General features: G+C 41.4%; 1 protein-coding gene across 5 annotated transcripts in view; it reads left to right on the plus strand.

Annotated features, from left to right (window-relative positions):
* The window catches only part of ZDHHC20 (zinc finger DHHC-type palmitoyltransferase 20), a 48,152-nt gene continuing 23,171 nt past the window's right edge, over positions 1–24,981 (plus strand). For 2 of the 5 annotated variants that reach the window (XM_027743396.2, XM_027743398.2), the window contains exons 1-3: positions 897–1,097; positions 16,909–16,935; positions 21,813–21,907. In XM_027743396.2, coding sequence (XP_027599197.1) covers positions 980–1,097; positions 16,909–16,935; positions 21,813–21,907 — 240 coding nt within the window. In that variant the 5' untranslated portion in view covers positions 897–979. Of the gene's footprint in view, positions 100–896; positions 1,098–1,343; positions 1,363–16,908; positions 16,936–21,812; positions 21,908–24,981 lie in introns of those variants that run through there. The other 3 variants (XM_039378660.1, XM_039378659.1, XM_039378661.1) reach the window with 3 other exon arrangements.

The raw sequence follows: 24,981 nt of genomic DNA on the forward strand, positions 1-24,981 counted from the left end.
CAGCCCTGCAGCGCCCAGACACGACAGCGCGGACTCGTCCTCGCCTTCGTGCCCCACACCGACCCGCCCGCCCGGCCAGGACCGCGGAAAAGAGCAAAAGTAAGCTTTAAGACCAGGTTTTATGGCTGGGGAGGATCCCGCCCCGAAGCGGCCGGGCCGGTGCGAACACCCCTCCTGTGAGAAGGGGGGGGGGGGGTGGCGGGAGCCCGAAGTGCATCGGGAAGTGTGGCGAGCAGGTCGAAGAGGGTGATCCTGTCCCTCTATTCGGCCCGGGTGAGGCCACGTCTGGAGTGCTGTGTCCAGTTCTGGGCTCCTCAGTACAAGACAAGTGGCTACTGGAGAGGGTCCAGCAGAGGACCACACGGATGATTAAGGGACTGGAGCATCTGTCTCTCCTGATCAGGAGCATCTCTCCTGATAGGAGAGACTACGGGAGCTGGGCCTGTTTAGTCTAGAGAAAAGACTTAGAGGGGATCTCATTAATGCAGATCAATATCTCAAAGGCAGGTGCCAAGAGATTGATGCCAGACTCTTCTTGGTGGTGCCCAGAACGAAGAGCAATGGCCATAAACTAAAACACAAAAAGTTTCACCTCAACATGAGCAAGAACTTCTTTACATTAAGAGTGGTAGAGCACTGGAACAGGCTGCTTAGGGAGGGCGTGTAGTCTCCCTCTCTGGAGACATTCAAAACCCACCGGGATCCACTCCTGTGTCACCTGCTCCAGCTGACCCTGCCTTGGCAGTGGGATTCGACTGGATGATCTCCACAGGCCCCTTCCAACCCTAACGACTGTGTGCTCCTGAGACGTTCCGGCGGCCCCGGGAAAGAGGCGGTAGCGGGCGCTGGGGCCGCCCCTCTCCCGCCCACTGCGGCCCGCCCAGGGCCCGCCCGGGGCCGGCTCCGCAGCGGCGGCCGGAGCTGCAGCCGCCGCCCGCCCGTCGCAGCGCCGGCGCTGCCGCGGTGCCCGGCAGGGAAGATGGCGCCGTCCCACGTCCTCAAGTGCTGCCAGAAGGTGCTGGCTTGGGTGCCCGTGGCCTTCATCGCCCTGGTCGTGGCCTGGTCCTACTACGCCTACGTGGTGGAGCTGTGTGTGTGTGAGTGCACCGGGAGGGTGGCGGGCGGCGGAGGGTCCTGCCCGCCCGGGCGGCAGCTCCCGGCGCCCGCCTCCTCCGCTGCGCCGTGGCGGGGTGGCTTCTTCCTGCGCCCGCCCCGGGCTCTCCTCCAGGCGGGCGGGAGGAGACCCCTGCCTCGGGCGTTCCCTCCCTCCGGGGCCGGGTTTACCTGTTGTCCTCCCGCCCTCAGGCGCCTCATGGCGGTGGGGTCCCGGCCCGGCGTCGCCTGTGGAGGAGCGAGGAACAGGTCTGGGGGAGAGAAGGAGGCCCAGGCGGGGAGTCCGGGGCGCTTCCTCTGGGGACAGGGACCTCTCGAAGGCTTCAGCCCTTCGTGTCTCCCCAGGAGGGGTTTCCCCTCTCTGTTTTTCTGTTGTTCATCCCTCTTGCTGATATATCAAATAACTCCTTATGGGTGTATAGGAGTCTTCCCTCCCTCCTCTTCCCCCCTTTAATTAAGATGCCCAGTGTCATTGAAGCATAATGAAGCTGGAAACATTCAACTTAAGCGGGCTGGGGAGAGGATTTAGGGCTTATGGGGTTTTGTCAGGCCGTGTCCAGGCTTTCTGGACGAGGGCTTGTCCTTATATAAATCTGACTTGCAGCCCGTGTCGGTCAGGGTGATATTTACCCTTTACTGCCTTCGGGAGGAAACTTCAATTCGGGAGGATGTTGGCTTTCTCTGGGCAGCGTAAATGGAGTGGAACTGCGATGTGCAGTATTCATCAGACTTGGTAAAACTTGGAAGCAGCATAGGAAAACTAAGGAACGCGTTATTGAGCATTTGGCATGTTTAAGTAAGGAAGCTGAAATGAAAAAAAAAACAAACCTCAAAATAAGAACTATTTTAAGCTACATATAGGTATGCCTAGTATCTGTACGTCCTTGTACTTGCTATTTGTGTAGACTATGTGCTTTGTTATCGCTGGCTAGAAATAAAAGATTTGCATATACTTTATATCTGGGTAAACTTATAGGGACATCAATTAGACATAATCAGTTACTTTTCTTTTTCTGCAAGGAGTGTTTTTAATAACTTTTCTGAATGCTGATGTTATTTCTCAGCCTTTTGTGTTTAGAGATGTGGACTGGAACATGAACCACAGGCAAAAAGTTACTTGGACTTTAAATAGTAGAGATATAGTTGTAAAGTAATGCTTATTGAGATACTCTGTGAAATGTTGACATGAGAGAGTTGTTAATACGTCTGTATATTCAAAAATTGTGCTTAAAACTATAAACACTTGGAACCAAGTTTAAGACAGTCTTCAATACTGGAGGTATGGGTTATTATCGCAGTAGTCCTGAAAGGGGCTCACATTTTACAGGTTTTCTGTACCCCTTACAGTCTGATCAGCATGACAAAAGGCAGATTAGGGCTATTCATTTCTTCTCTTAAGCAAAGAACAAAAACCAAGCTGTTAAGAGACTTGCCTAGGGTTGCACAGGTGGTCTCTGGCTGAACTGGGAGCAGAACCTCAAGCTCCTGAAGTCCCAGCTTTGTGTTTCGATCACAGAGTGGGTCAGGACTGAGTGCTGGTGAATGATTTCTCCTTCGCAAGCAGAGAGAAGCTGCAAAGAGCCCTTCTGAGTTCGTTAGAATGTCACTTGTGTGAAAATTATTGAAAGGGTTGGCTCCTGTTCATGCAAGAACTTTTGCATCTATAAATCTGGTGCTTTTTGCTCACGAATCAGCTTTATTAACGTCTGCACATACAGACTATTAAGAAAAGATGTCATTTAATAAGAAAATGACTTAATGGCTTCTGTTACCGTCACCGAATTTTACAGTTGGTTTGTGTTTTTGTGAGGTCTTTTTGGTGTGATGGGTTTTTTCCTTTGTGTGCTTTTCCACTGCAGTTGAGTTCAAAGTAGCATAAAGAGGATTTATAGTGGAATACAGGATTTTCTGTTTCTCTTGGCAGGTATGTTTACTTTCTCCCAGTGCTCCTTATGTTCTATTTGTTCTGAGAACTACTGCACTACATACTAGGAAGAAGAGCAAGGATGTGCCTTCAGCACACAGCTGATGAATGAGATGATACTGGTCTCTGCAGATGGTCACATAGGGCGGGTGCAAAAGCAGGGGTTGTGGCTTTGGTAAAAGGCTGATGTGTGCCTGGTGAAGGAAAAAGAGATGGAGGAAGGAAAGCTTTAGAAAAGAGAAGACACAATAGAAAGTTTCAAGTAAATACTAAGAGTAAAAGAAAAATTGGAACCTCAGAGACACCAGTACTTTTTCAAAAATTATACTTAAAGAACGGATAAATGTTAAGATGCGAAGCTAACAAGGAAATGGGAAGAGAGAAAGCCTTTATTTCCTCAACTGTTTCTTCTTCCTGCTTTTTTTTTTCCTCCTTGTAGTCCTTGCTCGTTTATTAAAGGTTAAGCATATATAGTCAGTTAGTAAATCAAGTGGGAAGCCAAGTTTACTGTAGTATCATAAAATATTACTAATAAAGTAGAAAATGGTAAAGTTGGGCCTTTTGCTTTCATCACATCACCCTTTCCCTTTCAGTTTTGCTTCTTTGTGCTGCTTGCCCCATCCTCCTCTGCTGGAGCAAGACATATTGCTCAATGTCTTGCTTTTGGTGTCTGATGGACTCAGTCTTACTCTGTAATTCACTGCCAATAGGTATTTACTTCGTTAGGTCTCTTCTATAACCCTAAATTATGTTACTTACATACCAGCTGTGAACACTGAGGAGAATTGGTATGGATAAGATGAAAGGAGACTCATGAGCTCGTCTTTTGTTTTCCTCCCTTGGAAACTGCCAGCGTCATTATCTCTCTCTGAAGCTGTTGAACACTGGCTTATTTAGACCACTGTTGCTGTGTAGTTGTGATCCATCAGGTAAATCAGCTATTAAGCTAATTGGAAAGGTGAAAACAGCCAAATGTGTGTAAGCAAATGTGTGAATGTCAGCAGAGTATAAAAGTTCTGTGAACATGTGTAACTGAAGGAACTGCAAAAGACTCAAGGCAGCATGTCATTCAGAGGTTTAGGTGCTTTGAAGTAGAAAAACATGAACACTTTCGTGTTAGATTATTTCTTCTTTTCATGCATAACTTGCCCAGAGCTCTGTTTGCAAGAAAGCACACCTAGCAATACATAAAGGATGTTGTAAAATAGCTTTTTGTTAGTTTAAAACTATTTCATGTGTTCTTTCTTGTCATCAAAACATGTTTTGCTTGTAACATCGCTTCTGTGAACAATGGCTATACTATGCTGTTGTTGAATTGGACTGATTGTGTCTGCTTACCACATCTCTCAGATGCCCAGAGAGAGTGGAGCGCTGCTCTTGTGGTGCATTTTCACTTATGGCTGACTTGTATTTTGGTTTTGTAGGTGATGGGCTCTAATACGGGCTGGCTGGAGGCTGGAGGGTGGTCAGAAGACACAGTTTTGTCACACGTAGTCGGAGTTGGTGGGTGAAGCCAGCCAGTTTCTTACCCTTTTGCTAAAACACTAGCAGACTTTGGTAGTGCATTCTGCACTGAGAAAAAGATAAAGTTAACTTTGGCTGAATTGTATGCAGATCTTAACTAAAGTGTATTGGCTGGTTTTATTTAAAAAAAAAGTTAATAACTAAAAATCTTGTTCAGGTTAGGTTTTTACTGAAAAACACAGTCCTGACTCTTCTCCTGGGGCAAGAGTTTTAAGGACAATGACTTGTTTTACCTATTTGCTAGGCTTGAGAATGTATGACTGTTTTCATGCATCATACTCTGCTAAGTATGGAAAAATGGGATTTTCAAAGCTGTAGGAGTAACTAGTTGTGTATTCTTTTCATAGCATCTAGTTGCAGAAGGGTTTGCTTTTTTTCTTAATAAAAGGTAATGTCTAATGCGTCTAAAATCCTGGCAAACAAAGCAGTTTGTAATTTAGAATGCATAACTTCATGTTAATAGTTCAAATTACACTCTTTGCTGTTCCAGGAGACTGCAATAGCTCTTGTCAGTAGGGAGATAGCTCTGATTTCCCCAAAGCACAATCCATATGAGAAGCACATGGTGATCTGTTGTAATGCTTCCATCTGAGGAGTCTGTTGCATAAACAGAGGGAAGGTAACTCCATCTGCCTCCTCCAGAAGAAATCTTTACTGAGGATGCTAATGCAGTATCTCCCAAGCAATGGCAAGGTGATACTAACAGCGGTGTCAGTAACTTCTGATTTCAAAGTACAGAAAACGCTGAAGTATCAGCACTGAAGGACAACATTTGCATGTTAAGCATGTAAAAAGCATTCCCGTAGGAAAAGAGGGTTACCTTTGCAAGAAAAGGAAAGCAGATTAAACAGGTTAGATCATTAGTTACATTTAACTATGTTTATGTGCCTCTCAGGAATTTAAAAATACAGACATTGAACCACTCTGAGTACAGTTAGTTGTGTTGTAATGTCTCAATGTAAGCATGCATATTATCATCTTAAATGAGATCCTTTTCTCTAACTATATATAAGTAGAATTCCTGTTGAGGTGCTCAGAGTGGATAGAAATTATTGGAAAACTAAGTGCTCAGCTTGAGTAGAAAGATTATTTTCTTATATGGTGCTTTGCACTGTATTGATCATTCTAGTTTATAGGAACAGGTGGGCATGTGCCTTTTGTATGGCATGAAATCTGCTCTCTTGCCAGTCCTCTAATGAAAAAATTGTTCCAAGTGCAACAGAACTAGTCAGCCTTGTTTCTTGAGGAGTTGTCTTGTGTCAGCTCTTTCTTCTGCCATCAGGACTCCATCCCTTTTTTCCTCTCAGCCTTCTGTCTGCGGTGCCTGCCCCAGCCCTCTGTTGTCAGTTTTCCCCTGCATCTGCTAAACCGTTCCTGACAGCTCTGCAGTAGTTGGCATCTTTTCTTGATCCCTAGTTACCATTTGGTTAAAAAGAAGTGTGATGCAGTGGCCAGTTTGGTGTTGCTTGGCTTGCCCAGGGGACAAGGCAGAGAATGAGCCATCTGAGCTCAGAGCAGCTGTTTGCTAACAGGGAGTGTGAGCTTGTCTCTTCTACCCATCCAACAGCTTTGATGAAACTTACTGGCATATACTTAGTGTGAGACCTCCACTGAGCCTCAACACTTGTCTGAAACTGGTCCATGGGCAGGATGACTTTGGAGTAGGGGAGAGAAGGGACTTAGGAAAAGCAAGGAGCTGAGTAAGTGTCTGAGCTGAAGCAGGAAGGCTTCCTGTGGTTTTACTTTCTTGTAGCTGTGATCACTCATTGCTGCAGCGCTTTCTGATTGCCTTTTAGGTGTGGATTATAAAGCTTTTCTTCTTGCTTTCAAAGGGCTCAGATAGCATGAGTATTTAAGATTATGGAAAATAGGTTCTCTCAAATTTTTCTCTGGTAACAACAGTAGGAGGTTTGTGTATACCTTGAGTTACAGCAGTGATCTAAAAGTCACTTTCATTTTTAATCAGGGGCTTTACGTTACTTGGTCACTTCTCAGTCTCTGTTTTCCTACCAGATGCTGTGGATAAAAGGACCAGAATTTCAAGTGTATGCTTTCAGTAGACGTTACTTTGAGGTCATTGACCCTCTGCATACTCTGAACTTCAGGCTCTGTCTGTCAAAATTTCAATAATTAAAATTTTGTTCTCTAGTGACTCATATTTTTATGAGTTAATGTAGACATGCTTTTCATAACAGAATAATTTTCAGTGTTAAAAGATGGATATCTGAGCTGAGTTCCTGTACACCTGCAACAGATGAAACACTTGGATGGCACTGTACCTACTTTTGGAACTCGAGACTGCCTGTGATGGAAAATGGGAGTAGGATAGATTCTAACTGTCTGTCTAAAATTGTGCCTGTAAATGCTGGGGGTTCATGTCATTCATTTTTCATCCATTCAATAGATCAGTGTTTGTTCGACAGTTTCCTACAACTGTAAGAGTCTGTGCTGGCTTAACATGTACTTTGCTTACAAGTGTTATAAACTATAGGTTCCTGAAACAGCTTTTATGGAGTTTTCAATTCAGTTGTTAACTCCTTCTCAACTGGTGCATAATCTTCCTGTAACAGGATGAGTATCTGTTTTTCTCTCACTAGTATGTTTGAAATTTAATAGAAACATTTGAGAAGTAAGCACAGACCACTTTTTTGGTGTAAGCTGAATCTTCACCAAGGTGTGAATCATGTCTAAAAGGGATAATCGGAATGTAACAAATATGTTTGTTCTTTTAGCCACTTCCCCAATATTACCTCCTTCTGCTGTCACTAAATTGTTTTCTGTGGGATGTGCTTAACTTCGCCTGTTCTGGGTCACAGATTTTTCACCCTCTTCTGCTCCCCCCCCCCACCCCAATCCTCAGTGGAGTGCCTCCTACCTAACCTTTGACTGTCTTATCTGTGCTAAAAATCAAGTTCCTCCTGCAGCATTTCAGGCTTCTGCTTTTCCTTTTTTTCCAAAAGACCAAATGCCTCATCCATTCCTTATTCACATTCCCTTTTGGCTATTAAAATTGTCTTACAAGATTGGCGAGGAGAACTGGATCACAAGAGCAGCAGCTTTGCCTCTGCAGTTTCTGCAGCAGTCTCTCTGATGCTATATATGGTGCAGCATTGTCTCAAATGTGAAGCACAGAAGCATTTTAATCATGATTTGCAGAGAGATCAAGTGAGGGTTTTAATGCAGCAAGGGTTTTTTGTTTGTGGTATTTCACTTGTGCATCTTGATGTGTGTTTGTCTGCAGAGTGGGTGATTTTTATGTGTCTGTTGTGAAGCGCTAAGCATGGAAAGCTGACTTGTTTCTTTTTTTTTTTTTTCTTTTTTTAAGCCTTTTGCAATGAAAAAAATTTAGAGGTGGAAGTAATAATTCGTCTGGAATTAGGCAAGCTGCCGCTGCAGAGAGAATGAAATAAAATATAGATTAAATCTAATCTTGAGAGGAACAGACTTTGTGTTTGAATAGACCTAAACAGATAGTTATTGTATAAGCTGGTTTGCAGTTGTCTGTGGTAGACTTAAAACTTAAGTGCCTCAGTTACTGCCTTGTCATAGAGTGAATGCAGAGAACCTGTTATTGTACCATTTCTGTTGAGAACTAGTCATTGCTTTTAGCTTTGTGTAGTTTGGATTAAAAAAAAACCAGAGAAGTGAAGTGTATGATTGTACCTAGGTTTTCACCTCTCTGGTTTTTGACGTGCAGATTTACCCAAAGGTTGCAAAGGAGCCCAAAACTTGTAGCAAAATTTGGTTTCTCTTATGTTTTCAAAAGCCCTATGTAACTAACATTCAAGTTAGTTTTTTACGGTATCTGAAAAAGGTTGCAAGTTATGAATAGGATTTTTGTGGGAATGTTGTGTGTATGTATATTTTTATCTGTTTAATCTGCTGCTCCTTAAGTTTCATGTTGGGGAGGGGGGTTAAATAATTGTATTTTTTTTAAAAGCTTGAGTTCAGCGTAGTAATTGCATACAGAGATGTTACTTGCTGTGTTTCATGGTGGCTACCTGCTGGCCACACAGTTCCTGATACAGGCCAGGATGCCACTGGCCTTCTTGGCCACCTGGGCACACTGCTGGCTCATGTTCAGCTTCCTGTCAGTCAGAGCAAGAGCAATAAAATACTGAATATTTATTAGGATTTACATGTCCGGTAAGTTGAAGGCAGGAGGTCCCCATCACTCAACTTTCCCACAACTAATATACGTGTTTATAAATGACGTGGTTTTTCGAAACAACTTCCTTAAAGGGCTGTGTTCAAAATCTTGACTTATTAATATCATGATGGGAGTTCCTGTAAATTACATTACTGGCTGCTCTGTTGTTAATGTGTTGCTGGCTGAAAATTAGCTCTTATCATAGGTATGTTTCATATTTAATCTCAAGTGACAAATACCAATCAAACCTGACCAGTGTTACTAAATTAAAACTTGATGTGAGGAATCCAGTGACCTAATGCATGAGAGCTTGCTGGGCAGTTTGGTTTCTTCCATTACTCAATGAATTTGGTGACACCAAAATCCTTCTCTGAGAAAACAGAGTGCCTAATATTTTGTAAGGAGATTTACAAGGAGATTTTCATCCAGAGAGTTTTGCGAGATTTTATTCCAGTATTTGGGGAAACACTTGTTGCAAGCCAGACCAGTAAGTAAGTAAGTAGGCAAATGATTTTGGAAAAGTCTGAAGCCAAACATGAGGAAGGATGCCTGGTGAACAAAGCAGGTCCCTATCATGGGATGAGGGTCCACGTCTGCAGGTCACAGCAGCTGTGTCTGGTGTGTGTGGGGGGGGGGTTGTTTGGTTTGGTTTTTTACTTTAAATATACTGACAGTTTCTAATATCACCTGCAGAACATCAAATCCTGTGCAGGGTGTGTACAACAGCTCTGCCCAACATAATGATGACTAGCAGTCTGTCAACACCAGCTGATTATCCTGTTTGTCACTCCTGTCTCTCGCAAGTGTCCTAGTAGTATCAACTACAGAACCACTGGAGTTATTCCTAACACAGAAAGCACTTTCACATATGCGGATACTTGAGTGTAGTGTTACTATGAGCTTGATCTGGCCGGCCTGAGTATAAATACGCCTCCTTAAAATGTAATTAATTAGTGGTGTGGACATAAGCTAGCTCCACTCACATGCTTCTGAGCTTCCATGCCTTTCTGCCGATTCTGTTTTTTCCTGTTCCCCAGTGTGCCAGAGGGAGCACAACTCACTGACTGGTGCAAGTAAGAACTCTCTTTGTCTTTTGAGAAGAAACCAGGCTTTCTTGTGGCTGTGTCTGATAGCTTAAAGGCAATATTGGAAGCAATTTATGCACAGCACTTCCAAGCTACTGAGCAATAAAGCTGTTACTGTTACAATAAAGCAGAATTTTTGGTAAAGAATTGAATGAAGAAAGTTCAGTAATTGGAGTAAGCAGCTGAGGAAAAGTGTGTAGAAGTAACAGTAGGGTTTAAAATCCATCAAAATGCAAATAGAATGAGCAGTGGCAATAGTGATTAAATAGATGAAGAAAATCAAGTTACATTAGAGGTTTTTTGAGCAATTATGGTAAATTGAAAGTGAATAGTGCTTCCCGGGGAATAGTGTTTTCAGGGACAAACCTGGTACATTGCTGAAGATAAATGCTAACTTCACTTGCAGAAAAAGCCTTTAGTTGTTTGGGCTGATAGATCTCTTAGCACATTATAGTTGGTGCGGACACAAGTGTGAGACTGTGAGGTTAAGACCTGGCAACACTTCCTCCTGTGTGTTAACCAACTGTAACTTTTGATTTTGAAGTCGTTTAAGACGTGCAGGCACTCTTGCTGAGAAGACCATTGGGAGACTTTTGGTATAACTTCCAAGAATATTTTGAAGATGCAGAGATAAGGAACCATCTGTAGGATTTTGTGAGTTCCAGAAGTTAGCTGCCTTTGTAGCTGTGTTTTTGAACTGTGGAAGTGGTAGCATAGAATTTACTGTTCCCAGAATATATGGCAGAAATCTTTTCAGTTGTCATAGCTAAATTCATTGCTAAATGTAACTCAGTACCCAAGGAGTATCTTGCCTTGATTATGCTAATTTCTGCTGTAGCCTGTTTGTATTTATGCACATACTCTTTGCATTAAAACTGAAAAGACCTTGGCTAAATCAAAAGCCCCTTTATTATTGTGGTAAGAGAATGTTTTCTGGGCAGCAAGCCTCTGGCTGCTCTAAATTACTTGTTATAGTGAAAGAATTGTGTTAATATTGTTTTAACCATGCAACAAATTATAACGATGGCTGGTAACAAATAACAGAAAAGTTCTGCAGCGCAGCTAGAACTGCCTTATTTGAAATATGAATTCATTTTACCTGTCCCTGTGATAATGCTTCTCTGAATCCTGTAGCAATGGGTATGGCCATCGTGGACATGGAAAATTTGGTGGTCATAAAACACAGAGCATCCCCCTTTGGTGTCTCTTTCCCGGCTGCATTTTCTTCCTGCTTTCTCCCAACATGTGTCACACACACACATTACCTGCAGTGCCTTTGATCAGGCATCATCTTGTGATCACTTGAAGTCTCACGGTAGCTCACTCGAGTGCTCTTGCTGTGCATAGTGTGTGTGAGGAGTTTAGGCTTCAGCTCATGTGCTTATGGAAACAGCTGCACTGCTTTAGGGCATCAACAGCCCTGACAGGGCTTCTTTTCCCTCTCATGACTGACTGTGCATGACCCAGGACAGCGAGAGGCCATTCACTGCCATTAACCCTTTTTCACTGCAGTTCCCTGCTGTTTGTGGTCATGCAAACTTGCCTTCATTGGCAGTTCAGTCCTGTCCTGAAGCGTCTGGGAAGTGCTCACTTTTGTTATGTTTGTCTGACACAGGGGAGCGGGTAGGTGGTTGAGACGGGTAACTGCATACATCCCTGCAGCAAAGCAAGAGTTGTCCACCACAGGTCATGCCTCTGAGACAAGCGTTGTGTTAACCTGGGGAATGGTGCCCCTTTGCTTCAGATCAGCCCCAGGCAGTGCTGAGGCACATGGTGTGGCAGTGCTTGACTCCTCATGCCAGCACAATAAGAAGGCCTGTGGAGCCCCATCTCCTGCATTGCCGTTCTATAAAATGTTGCTTTCTGAATCACCTGGCAGTGCACTGGGAGGGGGGATACCTGTGTCCTATTCCTGGATTTCTGGAGTTTAAAAAAAAATGTATCAGTCTAGCACCACATGAAGATAAAAGAATTCTAGGCTTGTGCGGCTCAAATTTCTGCAGAAGACGTTCATTCCGGCTGGTGGTGGTTGCGTGTGCAGTTCCTGGGCCCCCATAGCCTTTCAGCATGGACCTGGCAGCATCTTCTTCCTGCGTTGGCTTTTGGCTACATGATGCTGTCAACTCAGTCATCTTGAGTCATTTGTCTAAAAACAACTCCCTGCTGCTTAGGGAGGAAAGCACCTTGTGGGTGCCTGCCAGTTGGGAAATAAGAAATAGCTCAGTGTGGAAAGGTCACAGAATTAAGGCTTTTAGAGAACAGTGGAGAAGTGGTAAGGTCTTCATGCTCTGACACTGCCCTGTAACAGAAGCCAAATGAGTATTTTCTCAAGGAAATTCACTCATTGTCTGTCCCACTTGTGTCAGTAAGTACTGTTTCTACCATCTTCTTGTGGGTGATTAAGGTCTGCATTTGCAAATGGGAATTATGTATCCATAAATCTAAGTTATACTTCCAATAAAATGCCATTTTCTGTTTTTCTGAACAAATGAAAAACTTGAGATGATGTCAGTGGGGCTTGCCTTTGCAGACAGGACAGTACCTGTGGGGAGTTGCCATTGACTTCAGTACTGGTAACTTCTGGAAATATATGTCGTGTGTGTGTGTGTGTATATATATATATATACAGATGGATATATATTATTTTTGTTAATATTTTTAACCCTTTTCCTTAAAAGCTGAGAAAAGTTAAGGCTGTACATCTGGTGAAGGGATGCAATTGCGCATTTATCACTCCTTCTTCCCACCCATGAGGAATGTCAGCCAGAATGTGAATGTTACTCTTGAAATTCGTGGAAAGGCTATAATAACCAAAGTGTGACTCCTGCTGGGAGCCATCGTGGGAGGGGATGGGGAACTAAGCATAGAACTTCAGTAACAAGATCAGTTCTTGTCCTTTTCTATACTTCTGTGTTAGTTGCAGTTGAATTTTTTGCTCTGTAGAAAGAATATCTGGCTTTGGTTGGAGCAGGGCTTTCAGGGGAGTAGGAAGATGTAATGTGGGGGTTTTTTTCCTTCAAGGTTGAAGTGAAATGTCTCATCTTTTAGCATGCCTCTTGAAAGGTCTTGGCAGATCATTGCACCTTTTTGCCTCAGAATAGAGAGGTTTGGCTTTCTGTTATGCAGTGATTTGGAAGATGCTTGAACACTTCCTAGCAGTCCTGAAAATAAGCCTGAAACTGAAAGCAAACCAGCTCTGTAAAGATACTTTTTTTATTCAAGATGTTGTGCGAGGTTTCCTTGAAGCAGCTTAAAAAATTCTCCAAAGTTTTCTGAAGTCGACACCTTTATTAGTTTTTACTCCAAGAAGAATGCTTCCAGCAAATGACATTTTCCTCTACTTTAATTTGTTACTCATCTAACGATGGCCCTATGTCTGCAGGATTGTCTCCTCTGATAATCTATAGGCTTCCACCTCTTTCATTCTTGTGACATAGGTGAGATGAGAGCTAGCGGGCAACAGTATAAGGAGGAGCATCTAGAAGGGTGTAACCAATGACTGCAGTCATGAAGGAAAAAGTGGTTTTGCTGTCAGGGGTGATGCTAGGTCTCTAAATCAAAACTAAGGCAACTGTTTCGTCTGTTACAAGTCAGAACTGCAATTTCTGTTTATCCTCTTAAGCAAACTGAGTTATAAGGTACATTTGAATCCAGCCTGGCTGTAATGGTGTATTTTGGAGGTAGTGTGCTGTAGAATGTGAACTCACATACTTTGTATTGTGTGCTTCATGTTTCAGTGACCCCAAAGCACTGGGAGTCCCCAGTGTGTGAGCTGCTTAGTGGTACAGGACCAACTGACAGTGTGTTGTACATCCCTAGACAAGCTGCAGCAGCATGAAGTTCATTCAGTGTAGGCCTGTTTACCTCGTGTAAAGAGAGACAGGCTTTGCTGAGCTCCTTCCTTAGGCTGATTTTGGAAACCCTGAGGTAGCCAAGGTAAAGCTCTCACTGCAGTCAGACCGACAGGGCTTGTTCACTTTGACTTTGACTTTGACTTGCTGTAACTCTGAGATGTTAAACCCTTTGAAATATGAGGCCATAGCGAAAACTTTGTGTGCCTTAGCCCCCGAGGGCATGCTTCTGAGCTCTTTGCATTGAAGTAAACTGCAGCTTTTCACTGCCTAGTCGTGTTTTATCCTTCCCTTGCATACCTTTCTAGAACTTCGTAAGTCTTCTTGCAAAAAAACCCAACAACTTAATATTAAGAAACCAATCCAAAGAATATTTTTCCTTTTCTAGCTGAGCAGTAGACCGATATGGCAATATATTTTAAAATCATCAAAGATCAGCTGTTTTGCAATACTTACATTTCTGAAATACGGACAAGTTTGTGTTGACTGCAGTACTGAAGGCAGTAACTTGTGCTGATGCAGTGCTGTTGCATCCTGAGGTTAACATCTAAATCATATGCAGTGTTTATTTTGTTCAAAAAAATATCAATAAGCAAAAAGGCAGTGCTGATTTTTTCCCCCATCCCATGCCCCAGACAAGAAACCATGTTTTAGAAATGCTTGAAGATGGTACTAAATTAGTGGAAGCTGGCAGCAGTATCTTAATGGTTAGAAGAAAACTATAAGGGAGAAAAGTGACAGAGAGCTAAGCTACAGGCCAGGGATGGGGAACCACAACGGCAATGTCTTATGTGGTTTTTTTTCCCCCTGAACCAGAGTTCAAAAGCTAGAATTGATTTCTTGATGGTGTAAAGCTGCTTATTAGATGGCCAGCCTAGCTAATATTTAAAGGGGGGTTTTTTGCATAAAGATTGAATATTAACGTATGTGAAGGAAGGCTTTGCATAGTAGTATAAAGATCTTGTGAAACTGTTCATGTGCCATTTGCTGAGTGCATTTGGACAAGTATAGTAGGGTTGCTGTTCGTTTAATCTACCTGATAATGGGCATAACAACAGTGAAAAGAATAGAAACAGAAAGACAACTTCTTCTGAGACAGAAGAGAACTGGACGTCTTTTATTTCATTTGAGGATGATAAGGCAGGATGAAAATCACAAGTGTTTCAGTGTTGGCTTTTACTTCAAACTGCAGGAGTTTGTCAAACGAAAATTGTTCGACAGAGTCTAGTATCTGCATTCTGACCTAAGGGACCTAAGTATGAAAGAGAAATTATCTTCCTGGTGCTGTGAAGCTTTAATTAATTTTTATGAAGGTTTTTTAGGGACTATTTTGATTAAGTCTCACAGATGATACAATATTAAGCTTTCGTTATGTATTGTTTTTACTTGTAAAGCCTGTTCATTATTTTGAGTCTTTAAACATCGAATTTGGCTCATAGTTTTGTTTTGTGCTGAGAGCAGAAATGAGGCTACAGACTAAGGAGTGCTTTAACCAGAATTACTTTAAAAAAATATATTGATGTTCTCCCATCCCATTAGAGGATAATAAAGAACTTTTTTATATGTCTTGTCTGAGGAAATGCATGTTTATCCAGCTGTGTGCAAAGGTGTTTACTTTAGATATGAGGAGTCAAAGACAATGCTTAATCTAAAGTACTTTTAGTATTTTTCTTAAGTTGAGCAAACAACCATACTTGGTGAGTTTATTTTAATTTTCACCTTTTTAATGATTTTTATCTTCTTGCATTGTTGAAAAAGTGTTAACTGGAGAAATAATACATCAGTAAAATTTCAAGCGAAAACACTCACAGGATTTGCTTTAAAAATAATTAGACTTCAGTAGCATGCAGTGGAGTTTGACAGAAACATTGGAGGAGGCTGTGCAAGTGTCCATAACTAATGTGAAATTAAGCTTTTCTTTAGGATTGACTTCCTTGAGTTTGAAGCCAACCGTGTTCTATTCTAAATGATAATTTCTTCCTTCCTTAGGTGGAAAGAACCAGAACCTTTTCCATTAACTTCATAGAGACTTCCATAGACAGAGAGAGTGTGGATATTAAATAAAAGGGGGAGAAAAGGGAGGCAGGGGAGGGGGGGGAGAAAGAAGAAAAAAACCCCAAAACATATCTGAACAAAAAGAGGTCATCTATAAATTGAGATAGCACCTCATTATGTCTCTTGAGGCACAGTTGCATAATATAGTTGCAGACCATTTAACTGTAGATATCTACAGGTAAGTGAGACACATGCCACCTCTGTAACCAAAGTAACCCTTCAGAAGGAAGTCTGCAATACATACTGAAGCCCTGCAGATTTAAGACTCTAGTGTGCATCAGATGAAAGCCCTTTTGAACTGGGGCACTCAGGCTAATGACAGTCAACATGTCAGAGCCGAGAGAGGGGAGACAGTGTGGAGTGAGGTACACTGCAGTAGCCAGGGTGTGCTCTGTTAACCTTTTAGCCATGCTGTTGACCAGAAGCTTATATTTACTGTGTAAGATGAAGAGTCAGGAAAAGATCCTTTCCTCCTAAAATTTCAGTAATTCAGTGTGCAAGGAAGAGATCCAGCAAGAGAAGTGATATCAAAGTAAACCAGTAAGTACAGCAGCTCTCTGTTCAGTGTTGTACATAAACTGATGAACTAAGTGTGAAGGTTTTGGAGAAGCCTGGGGGCAGGAGAATGTAGTAGTCAGGCAGTATACAAGGTAGATTTGAACAATAGAATTTGCTGTTGGCATGAAAGGAGATGAGGCTGTAGGAGATAGGGAAGTGGAGAGGTTTTAACTATGCCTGGAGAATTCAGGTTGGGGAAAAAAAGGTCAAAAATAGTATGTGACAGTAAGAGAGCAGTGATGGGAAAAACTAAGAGAAAGAAGTAGGTAATGTAACAGTTTCAAAAGGATTTCTGTATGAACTTTTTAATTTTCTCTTTTCCAGTGGTACACCTGTTGGCCTAGCTGTTGACTCAGAAAAATGAGCTAGATACATATCTGAAGGGGGATATGCATAAAGTTAGTCTAATGATTGTGGAATGCGCTTGCTTCATTAGTGCAGGGAACTGCATCCACTAACTCACCAAGCATCAAGGGCTGGCAGGAGGAATACTAACTCCTGTTTTACCCCAGTGTTGGATAGGGAGGCTCTACTAACACCCAAAGTATGCTCTGGAACAGATCAACTACCTCATATATCTTGCTTTTAGCCAAACACTTGATTCAATACAGATTTACTTAACACTTTTTTTTTTTCTCTCTCTTCCAGTTACTATTTCTTCAACTGCAGAAAAAGGTAATTTTTTTAAAATTTTTTTTGAAGATGTGAATAGCTGCTTTGCACACAAGTCCTAAAGGACATAGAATTTAAATGTGCTTCTTGATGTGTAAGCTCTGTATAGTGAGTAGATTAGTGCTAAGAAACAAGGCAAATATTGTACAGTTGAGTCTGTTTAGCTTCTAATATCACAAACTTGGTATGATGACAAGACCTGTGACTAATGCAAGTAAGGCAGCTATGATTTAGGTTTGCAAGTATTTTTAAATGGGTACCTTGTAAGAACAGAAAAAGGAGAGAAGGAACTGCAGCAGATCCACAAGTCCATCCTGAAAGACTTCTGGAAGATGAATTGTTGTTGTACTGCTTGCTATTTTCCAAACAGCTTACCAAATTCCTCAGAGCCCCATTCTTTAGGACTAGTTAGAAATGTGCAAAACACAACCATTTCAAAAGTGGCTACACATTATAATTTTAAATGTCCAAGTCAAATGGTTAGGGCCTTGTTTTGAAAAATGTTACTTTAATCTTCATATTGGCTTTGGCAAATATGTGTCACGGTGGGTCGTACTTACAGAGATATAAACTGACTAAAAAAAATTCTAGCGTGTTATTGATGGGGTGTTTGTTTGGGAGTTCATTTCAGCTTATAGAGGAACATGAGTCGTAGATTAAGCATAGATTTGCGCTTTGACTATCCACAGAGGGCTGTTTCAGACTGGTAAGAGGTTCTCACCTCTTAGATATTTTGCAAAACAGCACAGAATTTGAAGCTAATCTAGCAGTTTTCTTCCTGGTGGGGAACATGTACAAGAACACTGTAAAATGAGGGAACCTTGGCAGAATTTGTCCTCTTTCATCTTCTAATGAAGAGCTCAAAGAGTGGGAAAACCTTCAAAGTATGAACTGTAAGCCATTCAAGATGTGAGCTTGTCTTACCCTGGATTTTTACATCCCATTTCACTTCTGGGCTTTACCTAGAGTTCACAAAATTCAGCAAGTTGCTCACAAAATTCAGCAAGTTGCTGCTGTGCTTACTGTTGACCTATATGTGAATAAGTTTTACTTGCTAGTTTCTTCTGGAAAAGCAAAATCCATGTCTCAGTTAAGGAAACCTGGCAGAGCAATGATGTTGGTGTTACATAGTCAGATCTCTGGCTTTATTACAAATGCAGCACCTGTCTCACTGAACCAGGTGCTTCTAAATCTACCACAGAAGAAAAATGCTAGATTAATTAGTGAGAGTGACAGTGTCATTGGAACCTGACTGTTAGGCTTTTAATAGCTGTCACCTGCACGCTTCTTGCACCTTCAATTCTGAATCATGTCACAGGCATCCTGTATGCTTGGATTTCTCAACTATGAAGGTTGATTTTAAAATGAGCTGTGAAGTCTCCTTTCATTTGAAAAGAAAGCTAGCATAAGTTTTATAAAGTTCTTATAAGCTAACTCCCAACAACCAGGAATCAACATCAGAAGAGCCAAAAGGCCAAAGTGGCAGCAACATTGCTGTGTAAATCAATAATGTGCAATCTTAACAAGTGTATTTTGCTCCATATTTCAGTGTACTACGTTCAGATCCTTTTACCCTGGTGCGTAATTGCAACCTTTGATTAAATTAGCGGTGATTTCTTCACCCCATTAAGGCTAATTTTTTCTTCATAATTTTATATTCTTGTCTGGATTTATATCCATTAGGATAGGGGAATAAAGGCAACTCTCAATCTCTCTTAACAATATAATATACTGCTGTTATATTATTACTTCTCTCTAATCTGACTTTGTCTTGGAAGTAATGTTAAGAATGATTCAGAAAAGGATGTTAAGGGCAAATCTTAGGAGGGGCTTAGCATATTTTAGGAGGATTCTGCGAACATGTCTTAAGACATTGTCTTCCTGAGGCCATAAATTACGGTCTAGTATGCATCAATGCCTTTAAAGAGAATTGACTTCACTCGGTCACAGCACGGCACCAAGAATCCTGGTTTGCCTTACCTTAGCCAGGACTTCCTCATGACTCTGAGTCTGGCTAAACTGGCAGATATTGGGGTTTGAGGTTTTTGTTGTATTTTCCATCTAGCTTGTAAATACAAGAAAATGAGCTCACTAGGAATGAACCTGGTTTTTATTTGTACTGGAAACAGATACAAGATGCTTCGGGGAGGAGTCTGCAGAGGAGAGAGATACTGATACCCAAAGTGGAGGTTAGATGGACTGCTAAAGTAAAGCTGTCAAAAATGGTCTCTTCCCTCCCTCTCATTTCTTGGGGAGCACTGATTGTGACCTGTAATCACAGTAGGAATGGCAGCATGGGAGTGGGAAAAGAATCAAGAATTTATTCAGAGTGGGGACAGTATGGACTACCAATTGCAGGGTCTTTCCCTGGGTGGTGCCTGTCACTGGCTACTGAAGTCAGGCCCTTGGCTTTTAATGATGGTGACAGATTGCAAGATCTCAGTTAAATGAAGAATACAAGGGCACTTCAACAGCTGCCTCTTTCTAGTAAATACTGGTATCACTGGCACAGATCTGTACCCTTGCTGCAACCAGACATGGTGCCTGTTGTTCTTTGTGGTGGGGCATTTACAGTCTGTGACAAGACTGAGGTTCTGCTGTTGGAGGTGTTGTGTGTGCACTAAAAATAATCCTTCAAAAGAATCTGGGGGTTATTTTTATGGACAGAATAGAACTGTGGAAGTTAGTGTTGCTGTGCCCTGCTCTGCCCTGTATCTCATTTCCTCTTTCCTTCTATTCAATTCCTCTCTCCCTTTTCTACACCAAAGTCCTGATCTGTGCCACTGATGCCACTCCAGTTTTATGGTCCTTTTCTCCTCTCTTCCAAACCATTTTCTCATGCTTTAATTGCTTAACCACATTGTGTTTGAATGTAGATTATGTTTTTAATAAAAGACAATTTCTAATTTTGCAGTGTCTAGTACAGTAATACACAAGTTCTTTCCTATCAGGATGACAGTTTTAGGATGGCTTTCGAAAAAGGTTTTGCTTCTTGAATTTTCCATCAGCTCCACAGCTGAAAATTTGCCAAATCTGTCTGTATGGTTGGAGGAGTCGTAGGCAAAGGTAAAAAGCATAATTCTCTGAAGAAAGCTCAAATGCAGTTTGTTTGTTTTCATTGTAATAAGCCCCATGAAAATCCCGAAAGGTAATAAATTAAGACCACATCATCTGTGGCTGTGTACAAGGATTTTCTGAGCTGTGTACAAGGAGGTTCCCAAAGTTTGGAATAAAGTTTGGCAGACCCAAATTCTGCCATCCATAAAGTACATCATACACCTTCTTAAAGGACTCTCTTCATCTGCCCAGAAAAGTAGGCCAAGTTTCCTTCTTCTTGCAACAGAAGATAATATAAGTGAAAATAATGTAAATATTTAATATGACTTTTCTAAGAGTTGCTCTTCTGGCACAATTGATCTGTTTCCTCTTGACGAGTGGTAAAAGAAACTGCTAGAGGAAACAAGATTAGAAGAGGCTTCCTGGGTCATAAAGTCTGGTCTTTAAGGCAACCATATCACACACATCCATTAGTAAATTGGTTGAGTTCCCTATTAAAGCCACCCACGTTTTGTTGCCACTGTGACTATAATAGGACTTTTCCAGGTTGTATTGTATTCCTCAGGTGATTTGAAGGAATATAATAACACAATTTTTAACTCCCAGCTAGCATGACTAGATTGCAGTCCTCTCCAAACCCTTGTTTGGGAATTTTTACTGTCATTGATGACCAGTGCCTTCTATAATGGCACAATATTGTGTTGTTTCTATTAGAAGTAGAAATTAAATTGAATTATGTAGGCTAGTAGTCAAATTTATAATCTAGAACAGAATTACAGCATCATCATCTTTATCCAAAAAGGTTAGTCACTTATATGCCACAGGTGAAGCTGTGTTCAGTTCTGGGGGGAGTTTTGGGGGATTTTTTTTGTTGTTGTTGATTTGGTTTTTTCCCTTCAAAATCTGTTTTGGAAAGTTCAGCAAGGCCAGGTACAAAGGCCTGCACAGGAGTCAAGATAATCCCATGCAAAGGTACAGGCTGGGCAGAGAATGGATTGAGAGCAGCTCTGAGGGGACAGACATGGTGTTGGTTGATGAGAAGCCCAGCGTGGCTCACCAACGTGCACTTGCAGCTCTGAAGTCCAGCAGTATCCTGGGCTGCTCAAAAGCAGCATGGCCAGCAGGCTGAGGGAGGTGATTCTGCCCCTCTACTCCACTCTGGTGAGACCCCATGTGGAGTGCTGCATCCAGCTCTGGGATCCCCAGCACAGGAAGGACATCGACCTGTTGGAGCAAGTCCAGAGAAGGCCACGAAGATGATCAGAGATCTGGAGCCTCTCTGCTATGAAGACAGGCTGAGAAAGCTGGGGTTGTTCAGCCTGGAAAACAGAAGGCTCCGGGGAGACCTTATAGCACCTTCCAGTACCTAAAGGGCGTCTACAAGAGACTTGGGGAGGGACTATTTACAAGGGCAGGTAGTGACAGGACAAGGAGGAATGGCTTCAAACTGAAAGAGGGCAGGTTTAGATTAGATACTAGGAAGAAATTCTCCATTGTGAGGGTGGTGAGGCACTGCCACAGGTTGTCTGTAGAAGTTGTGGGTGCCCCATCCCTGGAACTGTTAAAGGTCATTCTGTGATAAAAACATATTATTTTCTTGAGGAATAGCAACCATCACATTTGATGGGGGGTTTTGTTGTGTTTTTTGGGGTTGTTTTTAAGTGAGCAGTCCTAGATTGCTAAGTCTACCCAGGGAAAAGTGATTAACCTAATTGTATGAGGTGATTTGTAGTTTAGTAGTTTAACCCTCCTCAAAGATCGGGGGTTAATTGCTTGTTCCTTTCAGCTATATTCACCAAATTCTTACTTGTGTTTTATTGCAGTTGTCTACCTTGTGGTTTTTCATCTGTCATTTGTCATGTTTGTATGGTCCTATGGGAAGACAATTTTCACATCTCCTGCAACCCCCTCTAACGAGGTAAATATGTTAGAAGAATGTCAATGCCTTTTTTATAAATAGCTGAACTGTATTCAGTGATGAAACTCGTTGGCAGTACCGCATGATTCACCTTTCCCTTCTCATTATCTAAAATAGAACAGCATGACAGTGCATCATGAATGAAAATGATGAAGTTACTCTTAAAATACCATGTACTTTGTGTCATGACATTTCCTGATATGAAATGTGGGTTTAAATCATCACAGGTTTGGCAGTCATGTACAGTGATCTGCTATGAAGTAGCTTGCTCAAAACCTGGAATTTTTAAAACTGATAAATCCAGTGACAATGTTTTTATATTTCCTCTATAGGCAGTTTTGACCATTGTTTGGGTAAGAAAGAGTAGTAATGCAGTGTATACTCATGACCTGGAGGACTGAACCCTTATATTAGTAAGTCAAGGGTTAAAACTTAGGGACAATTGAGAAGTGACTACATAAAGAAGGTTTATATAATAGCAGAAGAATGCATGATGACTGTAAGAAGTTTTGTTTTGAAAAAGAACTGTATTAGTTGCAATAAGCCTAAGATGGATTACCTTGTTTTCTGTTTTCTTTAATGTGTGTGTTTGTAAGGATTAAATACTGGCACCAAATTTAAAATACTTCCCTTTTTTTCCTTGTTTTTAGAAAGTTTTTTAAACTGGCTAAACCGTTTGAGGCTTTGGTTGCTCTGTGGGTGTTGAATTTTTAATCTGTTTTTGGCAAGACTGATGTTTAGTGCTAATGTCAACCTGAAACATTTTTGAGAAGAGTTAAACCCATGCTTCTAAGGAAAAGCAAACACTGCTCTGCAGTGTTTAATTATGGCTTTAAGGTCTTCTGCGTGCTAAAGCTACAGAATATAAAATGTAATAAAGCTAAACACTATTCTGCTGTTAAGCTAAGCACTAAAAGTAAACAAAGCTGTTGAAGGGTCTGGAGCACAGTCCAATGGGGAGCATCTGAGGGATCTGGAGGTGTTTAGCCTGGAGAAAAGGAGGCACAAGGAGGACCTTATCACTCTCTACAACTACCTGAAATGAGGTTGTAGTGGGATGGTGGTTGGTCTCTTCTCCCAGGTAACAAGTGACAAGTCAAGAGGAAATGGTCTCAAGTAGTGTCAGGTGAGGCTTAGATTGGATATTAGGAAAAATTTCTTCACTGAAAGGCTTGTTGTGAAGCATTGGAACAGGCTGCCCAGAGAAGTGGTTGAGTCCCCATCTCTGGAGGTCTTTAAAAGATGAGCAGATGAGGCACCTGGGGACATGGTTTAGTGGTGGACTTGGCAGTACTGGGTTAATGGCTGGACTCGATGATCTTCGAGGTCTTTTCCAACCTAAATGATTCCATTAATTGCTAAACCGAAAAATTCAAAGGGACTTGTCTTCAAGGTGATTGTTTTTGCTTTATCTGGAATGGTTCTGCAAGAAAATTACGAAGTAATTAGTATGTTAGCTAATTAAAATGTGGTTGGAAGTGTGTTATTCCACTTTTTATAAAACTATATATGAACTAGAGCTTCTCATAAAGCTAATGCTTAATAACTTTTAATGTCTGCTTGGATTCTTCATTAATAGAAAACTTCTTCTGACAGTACTTACCCTGTACTTACAGTAATGTTTGTAGCAAGCTTTTCATATTCAGCAAGTGAAAGGGATGGTTTGGGCATATGGCATGCGATGACTTCTTTGTATATCAACTTTGGGGGGAAATCAGATTTAATACAATTTCCTTCTACAACTGGCTTTAAACAGAAAAAAGGAGAAAAAAACCCATCCCACCATAACTACAAAAAAAAAAAGCACACACAATTTTTTTTTTTTTTTAAAGCACAAAACCCAACCAAATTAAAAACCTAGCACCACTTTTTCTGTGTCTGGGCAAATCCCTTCTGTTCATGTACCAGTGAGTAATTTATACTGGTTATACTTAAAAACAAATCCAGACTTCAGAATCTCTCCATTGTGTGAGTGTGTCAACGTATATATTTTTAGTCATTCAAATTAGCCATTCTTGCAAAACAAATAGCATCCTGTGATCTTACTATTGAACTAAAAAAAGATTGTGCAGCTGCTGTTGTCTTGGTGTAATCCCTGTACATTTGTCATAAGAAAGAACAATCAACATTATACAAAGAAAGAGGAAGGAAACAAAGGGATTCTTTCTGTTTTCAATAAGAACTGCTGGAACCTCATTGGAAATTCTGTTTGCTGTGTGGTAACAGACAACCTTTGACGTCTTTGAAGGTGTCCTGCCATTGTCCGAAGAGACTGTGGTCTCATGGCCCTATTAATTTCTGAAATTAAAACAGAAATGTAGCTTTTTGGAAAACTAAAATCCTATCCAGGATTTTTAGAGTAATATTACAATGTTACTTGCACAAATTTTAAAAAGTTTTAAATCTTGCAATTTGGTTCCTTTTCTGTGCATTAACGGTTTGCCATGGAAATGTCATCTAGAAGTAGTACCCATATTTCTTGCAAACTCTACTTGGTTGCAGGGCATAGAGACAGGCATTGGGTCAACTGTCAGACTACAATGGGTAGTAGGTATGAAGGCATATCACAGCACTGTTTGCTGGAATGATGCTTTACATCTGTCTTAAACTTTTGATGTGACCATCTCCAGTTTTCATACTTGAATAAATATCTGAGTGATTAAGATTGAATAATGAGGTCAAGCTCTTGGTGATGACTGAAATGTTAAACTTTAATTTCACCCTTTGCATAGATTAATTCTAGTGTCCAGTTATTAAAAAGGGCATTATTTAAACATGTTTCATGTTTCACCCTTGAAGGGTGGGTAGGTTCAATAACTGAGGTGATGCTATATGTGACAGGAGGCTTAACTAGATTCTGTGAGCTATGAGGCAGCTTGTTTGCGTTCTGGGTTGGGAAATAGCACAGAGAAATTGCAACAGTCTTACTGCTCCCTCTTTTCTGTCAGTGGAGTCTTCATTGTTGCTTGCCAACTGACTGTAATCCAGAAGAGGAAAAACTACAACATGAGGGAAAAATCCATGTGAACTAATCATGCACATGTTTTTGGTAGGACAATACGGTCATATTAAAT

Source organism: Pipra filicauda, unplaced genomic scaffold (genome assembly GCF_003945595.2).
Source record: "Pipra filicauda isolate LSUMZ 115617 unplaced genomic scaffold, ASM394559v2 scaffold142_size1944046_pilon, whole genome shotgun sequence".
In the NCBI taxonomy this organism is placed as follows: Eukaryota; Metazoa; Chordata; class Aves; order Passeriformes; family Pipridae; genus Pipra; species Pipra filicauda.